The sequence below is a fragment of the Apodemus sylvaticus genome, chromosome 5, assembly GCF_947179515.1.
Source record: "Apodemus sylvaticus chromosome 5, mApoSyl1.1, whole genome shotgun sequence".
NCBI lineage: Eukaryota > Metazoa > Chordata > Mammalia > Rodentia > Muridae > Apodemus > Apodemus sylvaticus.
Genome location: NC_067476.1, coordinates 143976484 through 143994432, shown reverse-complemented (window position 1 = coordinate 143994432; position 17949 = coordinate 143976484). Strand labels below are relative to the sequence as shown.

The 17949-nt window shown below is 50.6% G+C and overlaps 2 protein-coding genes across 2 annotated transcripts in view; both read right to left on the bottom strand.

Moving 5' to 3' along the window:
- The window catches only part of Arhgap40 (Rho GTPase activating protein 40), a 35420-nt gene extending 27715 nt beyond the window's left edge, over positions 1-7705 (bottom strand). Inside the window, exon 1 of the mRNA XM_052181553.1 lies at positions 7572-7705. Coding sequence (XP_052037513.1) covers positions 7572-7705 — 134 coding nt within the window. The remainder of the gene's footprint in view (positions 1-7571) is intronic.
- A 4168-nt stretch (positions 7706-11873) lies between these two features.
- Positions 11874-17159, bottom strand: Adig (adipogenin). The gene is made up of 3 exons (XM_052181552.1): positions 16939-17159; positions 13734-13863; positions 11874-13011 (listed from the first exon to the last, which is right to left on the bottom strand). Exons 1-2 carry the CDS (start codon positions 17063-17065, stop codon positions 13748-13750), a joined length of 243 nt encoding a protein of 80 aa, XP_052037512.1. The 5' UTR covers positions 17066-17159; the 3' UTR covers positions 11874-13011; positions 13734-13747.
- Between the last annotated feature and the right edge of the window lie 790 nt (positions 17160-17949).

Below are 17949 nucleotides of genomic sequence, written 5' to 3'. Positions count from 1 at the left end.
GTGGCTCAGGGGGATAAAGTGCAACTTGAGGACCTGAGTCTGGAGCCCCAGCGCCTACCAAAACACCTGGTGCAGTAATGTGTGTCTGTAATCCAGGAGCTGGGGGAGGGTTGGGAATGGGAGGACCCCAGAGGTTCGTTGGCTCTCAATGCAGCTGAAACGGTGAACTTAATCTAGTGAAAGACACTACGCTAAAAATAAATAAATAATTAAATAATAAGAGAGCAATACAAGAAGAAACCTCAGGTGAAACCCTATCTCCTCACCCAGATGAGCAGGCAGGCATACACCACACGCATATACACTCAAGCACACACAAATATACGTATGTGTACACACATACATATGTGCATGCAAGCATATACCACACACATACACCACAGGCATACACACGCTCACATACACACACCATACATACACACATACACACATGCACACACATGCACACCACACACATACACACATGCATACACCACATACACACACATATGCATATACCACACACATACCACACAGATATACACATGCTCACACATACATGCATACAACACACACACACATACACACATATACCACACATACACACAAGTAAATGTAATTAAAAACTAGGTGACAATACCTTATCTAATTTAGAAAGAGTTTCCAGAAATCAAGAATAAACTATCAGTAGGCCAGGAAAGTTGATATATTCTACTCACTTTGGAAATGAGACATTGGTGCTCTCTTTGAAAGGACGCAGAACCCACAGTGGTCAGGAAAATGTACCTCTGAACTGGTAAAACAGTTGGCCCACCATAATGACAAGCAGCCAAGGAAATCCTCACATCCATCACGAGTGTGAGTCACGACAGAGGCATTCCATTATCATACTGCATGAGCGACTGCTGAGGAGCTGGTAGTCACAGATGCCTGAGGCAGGGTATGGAAACAGGGTCCATACTGCAGACAGGATGAAAACCCCAAGGCAGAGACGAGCAGCACCCTGGGGACCAGCCTACGGCCTTGGTGCTTTCTGACAGCTCTGTGTCCCACAGTGGAGATCCCCAAGGATATTCACGTGGATGACAACCACTCTCAGAGTGGCACAAATTTGAGCACCAAAGGATGGGCTTGGAGAGGGGGTGCTTTCATTAGGAGGGTGTGGATTCAGAATTCTAAATCAAACTATCTAATGGCAGCCGGGGAGGGGGTGGATCTGCTGTTCCCATGGGAACGGGCATCTCCAAGCATGCTCCCTTTGACCACTGACAGCCGAGGTACATCAGTCATGTCCTGAGCATCAGACACTAGGCCAAGCGTTGACTCCATTTTACCCTCACAGTGAGCCCACGCAGGCCCTGCTGGTCACAACCACTTAAAGCCAAGGCTCAGAGAGGTTGAGTCATGTCCCTCAGAGGCCCACAGCTGGCACGTGCTGCAGGCACTGAGATGCAGACTGACCTTGTCACTTCCACTGTGCACTTGTGATTCATTCCGATCTTGCATCTGCAGACATATCTGGAGGTCAGCTGGCACTGACCTCGGTGACAGAGACTTGAGCTGCAGGTGACTGAAGTATAAGCGGAGGATATAAAGGGTGATTTGGCTCATGAGCGACTTGGGTGTGGTCAGCCAAGTTACCTAGCTATTATTGGTGGAGAGAATCTGACAGTTGCTCTAGGATCTAAATGGGTCTTCCTGCCTCTCGGCTCCAGCTTGGACACTCTGCCAGGGACTGAGCATGAGAAACGCTGCCCAACCTGTGGACAGCGAGCTTAGAAAGGCGAATGATGGGGCTGGAGATGTGCACACCTGTGATCCCAGTGCTCTGAGGCAGGAGGATTGCAGTCCAAGGTTGTCTTCACCTACATTCTGAGTTTACGATAGCCTGGATAACATCAGACACTGTCTCAAAAGACCAACAGATCACACACACACACACACACACTACAAGAAGTTTATTTGGATTTGGTTAACAAAAACTAAAAAGTACAATAACTTACCATCAAGAATGAGCCAGGTGGGCTGGAGAGATGGCTCACATTAGGCTCACAACCAAAAATATAAGAATGAGCCGGGTAGTGGCACGTGCCTTTAATCCAAGGATTCTAGAAGCAAAGGTAAGCAGATAGATCTCTGGGTTCAAAGCCATGTCTACAGAGTGAGTTCCAGGACACCCACAGCTACATAGTGAGACCTTGTCTTTACAAAATAATAATAATAACCAAGAAACAGAGCCAGGGAGAGGATACAGAGGGCAGAGAGCTTGCTGTGCAAGCTTCATGATCTGAGTTTGATTCCCAGGACCCACAGAAAGGTGAGCCGGGCGGTGGTGGTACACGCCTTTAATCCCAGCACTTGGGAGGCAGAGGCAGGCGGATTTCTGAGTTCGAGGCCAGCCTGGTCTACAGAGTGAGTTCCAGGACAGCCAGGGCTACACAGAGAAACCCTGTCTGGAAGAAGAAAAAAAAAGGTAGAAAGAAACAACCAACTCCACAAAGTCTTTCTTTCATCCCACATGCACTGTGGTAAATAGCATGTGGCATTAGAAAAACAAACAAAAATGTCCCTAACTGAAATACAAATTTAAAAACAAGGATGCTGAGAGCATAAAGAATCAAGTCCACAGCCTCCTGTGACGACAGTAAGGGACACAGCTTGCTTGGAACCCCCTAAGGGCACACATCAATGTTCTCAAAGTTTACCTGGCAAGGCCAGTGATCCTTGTGGAGGGAATTTGTCACAGGAGAAATCTCCAGAGATACAGCATGAGAACATTGCAGGGCGCCTTACAGTAGCACCCCCAAAAGAACAAGAGCCAGGAAAGGACCCCAAATTCCACTCAGAAGAGACCACCAAACAAGGCACAAAAGGAGAAGCCAGGCAGCCGTGGAGAGGCGATGTAGACCTGTCTCCAGGAGTTGTTCTCAAGTGGGAAAGGGTGTTCTTTGGTAGACTGTACCATATACCGCAAAGTGTATGAACGTGTGCCTCCACAAATACATGCAGTTAGAATATGAAAAGATCATATATAATGTCTTAGTTATATAATGAAGAGCTTCCTGCTGTTGTGATAAAACATCTGGCAAAAGCAACTTAAGGATGGAAATCTTTCCTTCCGCTCAGAGTGGGAGAATGCAGTCGGTCATTGTGGGGGGTCAAGAATAAACACACTTGGTTACATTGTATCTGTGGCTAGGAAGTGGGATGATGGATACTTATGCTCAGCTTGAGTCTTTTTATCTATCTGTCTGTCTGTCTGTCATCTATCATCTATCTATGTAACATCTATCCATCTATCATCTATCTATCTAACATCTATCTATCTATCTATCTACCTATTTATCTATCTATCTCTCTATCTACCTACCTATCTATCCATGGGATCTCTCACTACGCAATGCTGACTGACCTGGGACTCTCTATGGAGACCAGACTGGCCTTGAACTCACAGAGATCTCCCCACCTCTGCATCCTGAGTGCTGAGGTAAAAGGCATATGTACCCCAGACAGTTTCTTCTTCTTGATATCGTCTAGGGAATAGTGTCTGCCTCCCCTTTAGGGTAGATCGTCACCCCTAATCAAGACAGCCCCTCAGAGTCAAGCTTAGAGGAATGTAATCTAAACAATCCTTCATAGGAATGCGATGATTAGTATATGCTTGGCCCAGGGAGTGGCACTATTCAGAGGTGGGCCTTGTTGGAGCAGGTGAGGCCTTATTGAAGTAGGTGTTTCACTGTGGGCATAGGCTTTAAGACCCTACTCCCAGCTGTCTGGAATGGAGTCTTCGGCTAACAGCCTTCAGATGAAGATGTAGAACCCTCAGCTCTGCCTGCACCATGCCTGCCTGGATGCTGCCCTGTTCCTGCCTTGATGATAATGAACTGAACCTCTGAACCTGTAAGCCAGCCCCAATTAAATGTTGTCCTTATAAGACTTGCCTTGGTCATGGTGACTGTTCACAGCAGTAAAACCCTAACTAGACAGTTGTGATGGGGTTTGTCTCCTAGTAATAACAGATCCTATCAAGTTGACAACACGCACCATCACATAGATATTTTACATATAAATGTACATGTATGTATACTTACAAAGCATAACATCCTACAGGATGTGCACTGAACATTCTTGCTGACTGTCCTTGTGGGTTGGAGGTGGGAAAGATGGGTGAATTTTGCTTCTAATTTTTTCACAGTAAACACTGCTTTTTCGTGGCAGTCAGTGCAAGTCAGTAAATACTGGTACCCAAAGAGGTCAAAATTGCTCAGCACATCCCTGGTCCACAGAGAGCTGGATGAACTGATGGTGTGATGGTTAGGATGGCGGAAGTGCGTCCTGTGCACAGATAAACAGCAAATGCTGTCCCCACTGTGAAACTACGGAGACTTCTCTTCGAGGGCACTGGCTGCCTGTCCTGCCCATGCACTGGCTGGTGCTATTCCCCAGAAACAGCTTGTGTTTCCCCGGTTTTGAAGTGTTGATGGTCCTCTCCCAAAATCTAGGCAAGAGTCAGCAGATGCCGCAGCATTGTGGCTCAGTTACTGCTTGTCAACCATGAGTGGCTGCCAGGAACAAAGTCACCACATGGTGACTGTGGCTGTGGCCACTGAGATGCCTCAGCCGGCAAAGACGCTTGCCACCCAACCTGACAACCTGGGTTCCATCTCTAGGTCCCCCACGGTTAGAGGAGAGAGCCAGCTCATGCAAACTGTCCTCTGACAACCCCCACACACATGCAAGCTGTGGCATGCATGTGCATGTATATGCACGTGCCCGCAGGCACACACACACACACACACACACACACACACACGCACTCACGCACGCACCGACATGTACACACATGTACACACAGGTAAGTAGGTGGTGTAATGTAAATATTTCCTAGTTACCACGTGGGAAAAGGAACTTTCCTTGCCATTTTGTGTAGGTAACAGAAAATATATTTCTACGGGAGAGTGGAAAGAGATCCCGCCAAATCCACCCAGCTCAGATGGAACTTTAAGACTCTTCCCAAGATCAACACTGTAATATTGCACAGTTTTCAAGATTCTATGCCTTGGCCCCGTTCCCTCTTTGGGAAGTCCTAATAGATGGACCACTGACTTTTGCCACACCCCACTGCAAACCTTTCTGTGTCTTCCCCCCAGTCTAACCATTTGGCCTTCCACCTCCCTGCCCACTAGAACGTCACAAACCAGCAGTGAGATTTAATTCATTGAATGACTGCTTCCCCAACAGATCTGAGGGGCTAGCCCCGGACTGGCACATCGAGACACACAGGTGAGGAAGCCATGCCAAATGGAGCATGACCTGAAGGCTGTGGCCTTGCTGGGGTTTTCTGGATAAATAAACGACTCAGTGAATGCCTGGTGAGAGGAATAGTCTCGGTGGTGGGAGACTTGACAGGGCAACTTGTGGATGGTATATAATGCCTAGAGGGAACACAGCCACGCCATCCCAAGGATGGGGGACAGTGAACTCCATTCTCAACAAACGGAGAAAGAGAATCTGCTGTTCAGTGTTCCTGGTGGGAGTTCACTGAAAAGCATCTGTGACTATATACTTAATATCATGTTGATGAACAAAACTATTCAATATATTGTACACTGGAGGACACGTTTTCAGTGGTAATTTTTTTCAGTTTTATTTGCGTGTACGTATGTATGTATGTATGTGTGTGGGTGGGTATGTGTTATCTGTGTATGTATGGGTGTGTGTATGTGTCTGTGTGTGTATGGGTGTGTCTGTGTGTAAATGGGTATCTGTGTATGGGTGTCTATGGGTATATGCATGTGTGTGTGTGTATGTGGTGTGGTATGTGCATGGGTGTAATGGAAGGGATGCGCTCGCCTGTGCAGGTCAACAGTAGCCCTTTGCATTAGTTTCTGCCTCTAATGCTCAAGACAACATCTCTTGCCAGATCTGCAGCTCTCGTATTCCGATAGACTGATGAGCTGGAGAGATCCACCTGGATTCACACAGCCCCGCCCTAGCTCTTGAGGCCAGAAGTGCACACCACTGTGCCTGGCTTTTATCTGAATGCTTTGGATCTGAATTGAGGTCCTTGTGTGTTTGCACAGCAAGCACTTCACCCACTAGGCCATCTCGTGGGCCGCTTCACTGGGATCCTTCCTAAATCACTTAAACTGCAGCACTGCTGGGTACGGTGTCCTCAGCACTGGGGAGGCTGATGCAAAGGGACTGAAGCAAGCTCAGGCTACTCGTGTAGTAAGAGGATGCCTCAGAAACAAGACAAATACAACTTAAGACAAAGCTTATGTAACCCTGTTGTTTAGAAAGCCACTGTCCTGAAAGTGAGCACACGGCTTTTGTCCCCTTCATATTGTTGTAAGTAAACAAAGGGGAGCTATGAAATTTCACACTCTTGAAGGATCATTCATCTGTTCATCCAGCCATAGTTGCTGAGAACATTTTGTGGCCAGCCGTTCTCACAGGTGGATCAGTATTAATAGACTCAGGAGATTAAGGCGGGGGTGGGGGGGGTGGGGGGAGGGAGAGTAAGAAAGGCCACTTTAGTAGATAGGTCGTTAGGTAGGTCGATGGAGAGAGATTATAGGTAGGTCGATAGAGGGATGGACAGATGGATGGATTGGACAGACAGATGGACTGATAGGTAATAAATGGCTGGTGATAGCGCAGTAGATAAGAGTGATGAGATAGAATATCGATGGCCCCTCATTTAACATTCGCATTTAATCCCCAGAATTTGTGACTATGTTCTGGTGGGGGCAGGAGGGGGACTTTACAGATATGGCTGTGGTTGTTCAGGCCCTCAAGATGAGGGAGAGCTGGGATCATCTGAGTAGGCCCAAGGCTGTCACTGATGTCACTCTGTTAGTGGCAGAGGCAGGCAGGAGAGGCAATGGAGATGGAAGGGAAGGTCACGGCCAAGAGTCAAAGGTGCTCAGTGGTGGCCTTGCAGATGGGGAGGCCATGAGCCAAGCAATGTGTGGGCCCTCCACATCTGGGAAAGGAAGCCAGGTCCCCTGGGAGCCTGATGGTGGAGAAAGAGCCCTTGGTACGGGGACTCCCAGCACACTGGACTCAAAGACAGTAACTGCTGTTTGACATCTCCAAACAGCACCAGCAGGAAGCCAACACGTTTGACAGACTGATGGGGCAAAGTGGACAGACAAACAGGTTTCACCTGTTGAGCCCATTTCCCTCTGATGGGACAGAGCCCCCACAGTCCCCTCACAGGTGCTCAAGGAATGTGCTTGTTATGTGGCACAAAGACCTATCTGCATGAGTGCTGCCTCCGCCAGGGCCCAAGTCACCCCTTCTGAGAGTACCAACCCCGCTTCCTGAATTTCTTCCTGGGGAAGGACCACATCCAGTCTCCAGGTGTTCAGGCTGAAATGTGTGTGGCAAGAGCTGTCACACCTGTAATTATCCATTAAGAATGGATTTGCCCAGGCTAGTCCTCTAGTCTTAACTTAGAATTGTTAAAAATCAGGACCAGCCTAAAGGTGCTCTTGCCTCACAGAACTGTTGTGAAGACTGAGGTGACACCTGTCCCCAACACACAGCAGATCCAGTCCTCCCTCCACCACCCTTGACAACGGTACCTGCAGCCCAGGTGGGCCCATCTCCCCGGCTGCCTGGAGATGCGGGCTCGTGGGATCCGGGGACAGGGTGAGGCCAGGGGCAGCAGAGCCAGCCCTTCCATCTGGGCAGCAGGGAGAAGGGACGGCTCTGTCATGGACAGGCACACACGGCTCCTAGTGCTACCTCTGGGACTGAATGAATCACTGTGAGAGTCAGAGGAAGGTAGCAGAGCCTGTGGCACACCCTTCCAAGACACCCCCATATGGAGGTGGGGCTGACTCAGCCAGAACCGCCTACAGGCAGGTATGTGAGCACATACATCTTGGCCCCTAGCCAAAAACAGATATGACACAAAAAAGAAGCAGGCATGAGTTGAGCATGTTACACATGCCTGTAATCCCAGAAGTTAGAAGGTAGCGAAAGAGAGTCATGTGTTCAAGGTCAGCCTGGACTGGAGATGGCTCAGCAGTTAGGAATACTGGCTGACGGAGTTTTGATTCCCCCAGCACCGGCAGCTCACAACCATCTGCAACTCCAGTTCCAGGAGATTCCGAAGTCCTCTTCTGACCCATGTGGTACACATGCATATGGTACAGACATACACGCAGGCAAAATATCCATACACATTTTTTTTAAATCTAAAAGAAAAAAAAGGATTAAAAAACCAATCAACCAGCCAAACACACTTGCAGCAGACGTAAAACACGCTATTGGTGTGGGCACTCTCCTCTCCCACAGCCTTCCCAATTTCAAAACCAAACCAAAAGGAAAGAATAAAGCAAGTGACTAGTGGTGACCTGGGGCTTCGCCTCAGCTTAGTCCCGTGTCACAGGAGCTCTAATTTGCAGGTGGCCCTTGCTGGCTCCGCCAGACCATGCAGATGAACATCTAACCACCTTCCCACAACTCCTTCCTCAGAAGAAGACAAAAGAACCACATCCCAGGAAGCGGGCGGAGATGGGGCCCGACTGCTGCCGAAGCTCCTCCCCGTGTATAAAGTGAATCGGCACAGAGGACGGGTGTGAGGCTGGCGCATGATGAGGCTTCATGAAGCTTTGTGTGAGGAACACAGTAGGTGCTTAATGAAGGATAGATGCACAGGTGGGTGAGCAGGGAGTGGGTGGATGGACACACATGTGGACAAACGAATGGATGGATGGATGGATGGATGGATGGATGGATGGACGGCTAGATGGATGGATGGATGGACAGATGGACGGAAGGATGGATGGATGGATGGATGGATGGATGGATGGGTGGGTAGATGGACGGACGGACAGAAGGAAGGAAGGATGAATGGATGGACAGACGGACAGACGGATGGAAGCAAGGAAGGAAGGATGGATGGATGGACGGACAGACAGAAGGATGGATGGATGGACAGACAGACGGAAGGATGGATGGATGGACGGACGGACGGAAGGATGGATGGATGGACGGACAGACGGACAGAAGGAAGGAAGGAAGGATGGATGGATGGATGGATGGATGGATGGATGGATGATGGATGGATGGACGGATGGACGGATGGATGGATGGATGAGGGTTGGGATGAGAAAATGGCTGAATAAGGAGCTAGAGAGATATACATTGGTTATGAGAACTTCTGCTCTTCTGTGGGCTGGAGTTGGCAGTTCGCAAGGCTCACACTGATTCGCCCACAACCACCTTTCAGCTCCAGTTCCAGGGAATCCAATGCCCTCTTCTGGCCAGCTTGGACACCTGCCCATGCATGGTGTACATATGTGTACACCCCCCCCCTCTCTCTCTCACACACACACACACACACCCCTTAAGAAAATGGCTGAGTGAGAAAGATAACCAGGAGGACCTTTAAGTGAGAGGATGGGTGGCTGATGGACAGACAGCTGGACGGGTGAGGACAGAATGTCCCTGTGTGGGAATGGGAGACAGCAGGCCTGTGATAAATCAGTGAACCACTGGGGAGTAAGAATGGACACAGAAAAGAATGCCAAGTGAGGAAGCCAGGGCCCATGGAAATGGCTAACCTAGAACCTCCCAGCCAGCTGCCGGGAGAAAGCAAGAGTGACAATCAGCCCGGATCCTCTGGCAGGAAGTGCCACCTCCCAGCTTCCTGGAGAGTTGTGTGTCTCCAGAATGAAGCCTGGAGGTGTGAGTGCGCCCCACCTCAGCTCCCTGGCGACATTCCTCAGCCCAGTGGCCTTGTCACTGGAGTATCGGCCAGGCCGGCTAGGTCACAGTGGTGACTCAGACCTGTGGGCACTGCGCCTGGCAGCCTGCCGACACCTCCCTCGGCAACCTGAGATCTGGACAACCCTCTTCCTACTAAACTCCTTCTGTGTCCCTCACACCAGGAGGCCCCAGAGACCATGTCCTTGGCTTAGAATCTGTTCCATATCTCTGTGCCCACTACACAGCGCATTACCCCTGGGACAATGTTAATCCGCTCTGTAGAGAATACTGGAGCCTCATCCGGAGGGCTGCCTGCCTACCCTCAGCTTTCCCTCTGAGCTCTGTGACTTCAGGCAAACACCTTAACTGCTCTGGTTCACGGCTTTCTCATTTAAATGAAAGCATTGGAAGTTCTGAGAGTTGGTAGTAGGGACTCAGAGAAACCCACAGCACTTTAATTGCCCCTGGCCTACATGAGACACAGCACCCCTTGTTTCCAGGGGCCTAACTTTTTTTAAAAATTAATTTCTATATGAGTGTTCTGTGTGAATAAATGGCGTATGCCAGAAAAGGGCATCGGATGCCATTACAGATGGTTGTAAGCCACCATGTGGTTGCTGGGAATTGAACTCAGAATCTCTGGAACAGCAGCCAGTGCTCTTAATCACTGAGCCATCTCTCAAAACCCCTTGCCTTTTTTTTTTTTTTTAATGAAAATGTATAGGCCACTTGCAAAGTGCCAGCCAAGTTCTACCCTCAGAGCCCTGCACGGGTATCCATCCACGCAGCTATTAAAGTCCTAACCCCCAGGATATGAAGACATGACTATAGGTGAACACAGGGTGTGGACAGAGGAAATCAAACAAAAATGAGCTATTAGAGCAGGCTCCAGGTCAGCGTAAGCAGAGTCCTGGCACAGAGGGCAACTCTGGGGGAGAGAGCGTGAAGACAGGTTTGATGGCATTGCCTCAGGCCAAGGAAGAGTCATAGCCACTAGATGTTGGGCAGTCCTGGAGGATGGGGGGATGGGTGAATGGGGGGGACTCTGACACACAGCCTTCAGTGGGGTCAGCCTGGGGTACACCCACCTCACACTGACAGTTTCTGTCACTGAGATGCTGCCTGTTGCTGCTCAAGGCCCCTGGGCTTGTTCCTGCAGGATGGTTCCCTAGAAGGGACTGTGTTGGCTCTACAGATGAAGACATAAGACTCAAAGAAATGGTAGGAGGAGATGGGGGAAGGGGACTGAGGAGCGGGGGGGGGGGGGGGGGTCCTGGCCTGTAACCCAAAGTTCAGAGTGGAAAGTCAGAGGGCACGATTGTCGGTGTGACAAGGCACATGGGACAGTGTGAGAGACCTAGATACTGTCAGAAGGACCCAGGCACCCATGTTATCATGGTGGCTATCTTCAACATCTGACTGGGTGTGACCAGGGTCATAGGTTATATCAGAGGTCCAGACAATCATGTTTTCTCCCCTCAGTTTAAGGAGGTGCAGAGGGTCTGGCTGCCCCTGCTTTCCCTCAGGGTCCATCCTACGTACCTCTCAACAGGCTGGGACAATGATCTGGGGGCTGGACAGTATACCCAGGACTGCAGGGAAGCTGGACTTTGGGGTTGCTTATACCAGGGTTTATGGAGAAGACTTCAGGCAAAGCCAGGAGGCAGCTCTGGCTCCGGCCTTGCTGAATGAGGATTGTTACCAAAGGAAGCCCAGCCCTACCACAAAGCCTGAGTAGAGCTTTGTGTGTGAGCATGTGAGTGTGTAGGCATGTGAGAGCATGGTGGGGAGGGGTTTGAGCCTGTGTGTGTCTGCGTGTTTGGGGGATGTGTAGAGGCTACAGAAGTGTGGCGTTCTCACTCCTTTGGTGTCACCTTCTATAGGAAGACTTGGGGACTTCTGCAAGCTGCACTGTGGGGTTGTATCATACACACCACAGCACACAGCACACCCTGAACCTTCTGCAACATTTCCACGCAGGGGCAGGCTTGTGGGTGAAGGACAGGTCACTGCGCCCACTGGGAGGGGAGAAGAAGCCCCCATTCAGCAACCTCAGCTGAGTTCAGATCCCAATGGGCAGCGCTGCACTGGACAAAGAACTGAGACTCCAGCCGGGAGCACGGGGAGCCACAGGTCTTTTATTTTATTTTATTTTATTCATTTTATTTTTTATTTTTTTAGGAAGATGGGGTAAGGGGTGTTCTGGTGGGTGCTGTGACTGAGTCACTCTGACAGGACAGAAGGGGCGGTAGCTAATGGCCACAGACTAGCAAGTCAGGCTCTGTCTTCTCCCTGGGAGATCTTCAGTCTTTGTGGTGTCCAGCAGGATGCTGGGGGTGGGGGTGGGGACAAAGTGGTATCCGATGGTACTCAGGAGGCCTGTCATCTCCCAGGGAACATCTTCCAGTTGCCTTGGGGTCACCAGAAGGGCTGCAGGAGACTTTGGTAATTCTCTGAGACCCAGGACCTTAAAATGTAGCCAGGCACAGTGACACATGCCTTGAGTTCCAGCACTCTGGAGGCAGAGGCAGGCAGAGCTCTGTGAGTTTGAGGCTAATCTGGTCTACGTGGCAAGTTCTAGGCCAGAGCTAGAGACACCTATCTCAATGTGTGTGTGTGTGTGTGTGTGTGTGTGTGTGTGTGTGTTAATCTCTCACTACTGTCTCCAGCTCCCCACCTGGAGAGGAAGAACACTGTGCATCAGTATTGGGCTCAGGAGTCACTGGGGCTGGGTTTGACTCTCTGCTCCTCCACCATGACTTGGCAAAGTTTCTTAAGTGCTATGCCTCAGTTTCCTTCTCTGTAACTCAGGGATAAGTTAATCAAGATAAACTCATAGAACTCTTACTAACAATGGTCCTGGATGAAGCACTTAGGACAGTGTGGCTCACATAGATACTCTTTGCTCCTGAGGTAAGGCGGCCCTGACAGACACCAGGCGGACATTCACACTTTAGTCTAATCAAGGATCAAGCTTGTGACGTGATGCTGAAAGCTCAGGGTGCTGGGCTTTGTCAGCAGACATGGGGCTGGGACAGCGCAGAGAGAGTCATGGTGAATGAATGGACACCAGGAGCTCCGTCAGGGCACAAGAGCACCCCCATTTCTTTAATAGGTACCCGGCACCTCCTGTGAGCTGAGCTGGCCAGCTGCCCCCATAAGCTGTTCTTCAGGTTCCGGGTCAGCTGTGATGATGGAGAATGGATGGTTTGGCAAGAGGCTTGGCAGGTCTGACACCCGGAGGTCCCAGGGAAGGTCGTCGGTCACCAGTGCTCTCCTCCCACCATCCACTTAGGCCCAAGGCACCTAGACAAACAAGCCATAAACACGTGGGGCTTGGGCTAGAGATGAAGCCAGAATGGAGGCTAAGAGACGTGGAGCAATGGTGGCTCGGGCAGGGCTTTCTAGATGGGCAGGGTCCTTTGGATCCGGAAGTGGCTCAGGTACAGAGCTTACCTAGTACCCTTGAGACTCTGGGTTCAAACCCTAGTACTGCTAAGACACCAAAACAAATAAATGCGTAAGTCATAACAGAGAGCCATATCAAACACAGTGGCTTTTGAAGGACTCTGAAGCTTAGGAGGACTCAGGGAGGGGTCCCACTTCTCAATCCACCTCCTCCCTCCCATCCAGCTGTACACCATGGCCCCTGACCCCTCATCCAGCTGTGCACCATGGCCCCTGCCCCCCCCATCCAGCTGTGCACCATGGCCCCTGACCCCCCCATCCAGCTGTGCACCATGGCCCCTGACCCCTCCATCCAGCTGTGCACCATGGCCCCTGACCCCTCATCCAGCGGTGCACCATGGCCCCTGCCCCCCCATCCAGCTGTGCACCATGGCCCCTGTTGCTCCAGTTAGATCAAGTTCCTGAAGCCACGGAGATCATGGCAGAACAGTCAGTTCTTCAGTAAGGCCAAGGCACAGGGCGTCCATACAGCAAGGCATCCCTGCTCCAAGGGTCAGCTGCGAGGCTTTGTGCAGGCCCAGAGTCTTCTTACAGCCTCCTATCCCTATCGAAGGCCTTACCTGGCAGAGCAGGCTCACCAGTGGAGCCTGTCCTCCTGGCCAGGAAATGTCCCCTCACAGCCGGACTCAGATGGTCTTTTGCTCCAGGGTTCCCAGTTGAAACATAAATCTGAATCATCTTCCTTTGACTCTGTGGAGACCAGGGACAAAGCTTCTGTGGTGGGCACAGCCTGTAGTGCTCCCCAGCTCCAAAGGAGACATCTGCCAGGCCTGGGGCCCATGTGGCCCTTTATAAGACCAGAAGCTTGTGGGGGGTGTTGGGAGGTGGGGGCTAGCTCTGAGACTTCATGGTCTTGGATGCAGAACAAGGAGGGCCCTAGAAATAAGATTCTCTCAGAGACAGTGGCCATATTCACCTACTAAAAACAGAAGGACCCAGGAGGTGCAGATGCCCCACTGCTGAATGGTCTCACGACCAGGAATAGTAACGAGATCATGGGAACCCTTGGTCCCCAGCAAGGGGAAGTCTGTAGAAACTGCAGCAAGTGGAGCCTCTGGAGGGCACGGAGAGCTGGGGACCACCTGGGGGCTTTAGCAGCCTCCTCCTCTTACCGGTCTCTGAGTCCCGACTCAGACGTGATGTGGCTGACACCCAGGCTCTGCCACACCCTCCCCATCATGGTCCCCACTTAAACCCGGAGCCTTCCTTCCCTAACTGGCTTTTGTCTGGTTTTTTTTGTCGTAGTCACAAGAATGGTAATGAAGGTACCTGCTGCACTGGGCATTGTCCCTGACCTGCCCATCACCCATCTTCTAGGCTACTCATCACCAACTATCTGTGCTTTCTACTGCCTGGAGGTAGTAACTCCTCCAGGTAGATGCAGGAACTCCTGAAAGCACACAGGAGTGGCCTGAATGACCTGACCACCCTTCACTTCACAGCGCTCCAGCACACAGGGGCACACCTGAAGCCGATGAATGACTGACGTCTGTCTGTCTTTCAGCTTGCAGCCTGTTAGAAGGCAGTGATGCCAGAGTGCCGCCCATCACCTCTGAATGGTCCCCAAAGAGCAAAGGGTTTATTTCAAAGGTGGAGGTATGATGTCCTCTCCAGAGAGACCACCCAAAGTCACTCCTATCCTCGCTCCCATGGTGACAACGCCACCACTGATGGAGCCAACAAACATCTAGTGTGTGCCATGAGCTGAGGTCATTGTGTCTCTGCAGCAAGAGCTCTAGACCTGTCTCCAGTCTGAAAGGTGTGTGTGTGTGTGTCTGTATGTGTGTATATGTGTGTGTCTGTGTGTATATGTGTGTCTGTATATGTGTCTGTGTAATGTGTATGTGTATGAGTGTGTGTGTATATGTGTGTGTATGTGTGTCTGTGTGTATGTGTGTGTCTATGTGTGTGTATGTGTGTGTGTGTGTCTATGTGTGTGTATGTGTGTGTGTATGTGTGTGTGTGTGTATTGGGGGTTAAGATTACACTCTCTTGTGGTGAGGAAACTGAGTCTCAGGCAGCCCCACCCTAAAGCCACATGGCCAATGGATGGAACACAAGGATTTGAAGTTTGCACTAACTCTTCATAGGCTATGCCTGGAGCAGGTTGCTTCTCCTTTGCAAGCCTCAGTTTCCCCCACCTGGGTGGTTAGGATTGCTTCATAGGGTTATCCAGGATTGGAGGGAGAGGGAACCCGACCCACATTCAGTATAGCTTCTCTGTGTTCAGAAGAGGTTAACTTTGCTCTAAGCGTGGAGGAGGGAGGAGGCTGGGGGACACAGGGCTTTGCTCTGAGAGTCTCATGTATCCCACACCTCAGATTTGCTACATAGCTAAGAGTGATCTGATCCCCTCATCTTTACCTCCCGAGTGCTGGGATGTCACACGTGTGTTACCATGCCTGGTTTATGCAGTGCTGAAGCTCAAACCCATGGCATCCCTCCCTCATGCTGAGCCAGAGGCAGCTTCCACAGCCAGCACACAAGCATTTGAGCCCCCTCACTGTCAGGCCTAATGCCTGGGCTGGGCCCCAAGGGAGGGTTCTAACTCACCCTGAAAGTGACTCGAATAAGCTTCAAAACGTGTTTTTTCAGAAACCTAAGGCCCATTGAGGCTCTTGCCAGGAAATAGTAAGGAGACCATTAGCAGCCCATGCAAGGCGGATTGTGAGGTTGGCCATTGCAGGGTGCTGTTCATGTTGCTTCAGTAACTTGTGACCAGATCTGGCAGCATGCTGGGTACATTGCTGCCCAGTCGGCCTAAGGTCACAGAGCCAAGAAGCAGAGAGAGAGAGAGAGAGAGAGAGAGAGAGAGAGAGAGAGAGAGAGAGAAAGAGAGAAGCCTTGGGGCTAAGCGGGGTATTTATGGAGACTGAATGCCCCTTACCTATCCCACCCCACCTGCCCCCAGCCTCTTCCAGGGCCAGTTTGTCAGGGCCTTCAGCTCAGTGGCTCCCAACTTCCCTAATGCTGCAACTGTTAATTTTACTACTGTTATGAGCTGGGATATAAATATCTGATAATGACCCCTGTGAAAGGGGTCTCGAGCCACAGGTTGAGAATCACTGCTTCAGCTAATCTTGCCAATTTGCTGAGGCCAGGCTCATAGTCACCAAGCTTCCATCATCTCCTGTTGCAGAGGAGGCCAGCTCGTCTCTACGTTTGATCTGGTCAAAAACCGGGATAGTATGTGAGCACCTCCCAAAACAGCAGAGGCTGCTGTGCTCTGCGGGGCAAGTTGTTAACAAAAGCATGCAGGGAAGGGTGTGAGGGACGCTGAGAGCCAGCCCAGGCTCTGCTCTGCCTTTTGCGCAGAAAGAGGCACCTTTTCCTAATTCAGCAACCTCTCCTATGCACTAGCAGGGGCCCTGAGGGGCTGTGGACACACACGAACATGCTGCTTCAAACAAGGGACTCTATCAGGATTAAGAAACCCCCCCATCTGCCAGCATGGTGGTGCACACCTTTAATTCCAGCTCTCCGGAGGCAGAGGCAGGGAAATCTGAGTTCAAAACCCTCTACAGTGAGTTCCAGGACAGCCAGGGATACCTGGTAAGATATCTCAAAAAAAAAAAAAAAAGCAAACAAAAATGGAAAAATTAAAAAAAAAAGAGGAAGAAGGAATAAAAGAACCTTTTTCTTACAGTTGGACAGCATTTAAAATGCTGCGCATTCTCCCCTCTGTAATTGTTTCAGAGAACTTTATTCTGATTAGGCCCCTGCCCAGCTCCAAAATGAAAGAGTGCAGCCTGAACCAGAGCTCACCTTGACTAAGTAAGAAGTGTAACCAGACGATCATCAAGAACAGCAGCAAAGCCACAGGCAGGCACAGCCAGAAAACCAGGAAAGAGAGAGTGAGGTCATTCACCAGCGGCACCAGAGGGTACTTCATTGTGGACCTGTGGCCCGGCAGGGCCACCTGGATTCAGTGGGAGGGCTGCCCCTGAGGACCTGTCAGCTTGGCCAAGCTCTGCTTTCAGCCCAATTGTGACTTACCCGGAGTGTGATGTAACAAGGAAGTCACAGTGTCCTCGGGCAGAGAGAGCCTACAGGGGAGGAAGCTGAGAGGGGCCGGCTGGACCTCTGGCTGGAGAGGCCCAAGTTTCTAACAAGGATGGCCAGGGCTGGCCGGACCCAGCAGTCACTGGGTTCATGTGAGCCTTTGACCTGCTTATGAAAGAAAACTGAGTAATTCTAAAATCATAAAAACAGACAGGACAGGACAAACATCAGCCCATGTAAGGCATACTGGTTACAGTGTGTCCAGGAACCAGCCAAGTCCTTGGGTCTTCCCTCCCAGTAGCACATACGTATATATGTTGCCAAGGTCGTGGACAGAGGACTCTAGGGAATGGGGGGAGCTCAGCGCTGGAAGGTAAGAGGCTGGAGGCTGCAATAGTTGTATTGCAGGAAAAACAGGTTCAGCGTTGCTACACTGCAGGCTCTCACAACAGTGCGAGTCTGGCTGTTTTGCAAGTGGGCAGTGTGGACTCTCCCAAGTTCAAAACAGGAGATTGTGGGGGGGGGGTAGTGAGGTATAAAACACTCGGTCCAAAATATGAGGCCCAGAGCTGGGGTCTCCAGAGTCCACATAAAGTCTGGTGTCCTTGTTGGTCTGCCTATGCAGGGGGCCCTGGAGCTAAGCCAGTTAGCCAGAATAGCTGAACTAGCTAAATTCAGCAGGAACCTGTGTCAATATATAATGTAGAGATAGATAAGAGAAACATCTTGGACAACACCCCCTCCATAGACTCCAACAGGCGGGCAGGCTGTCTG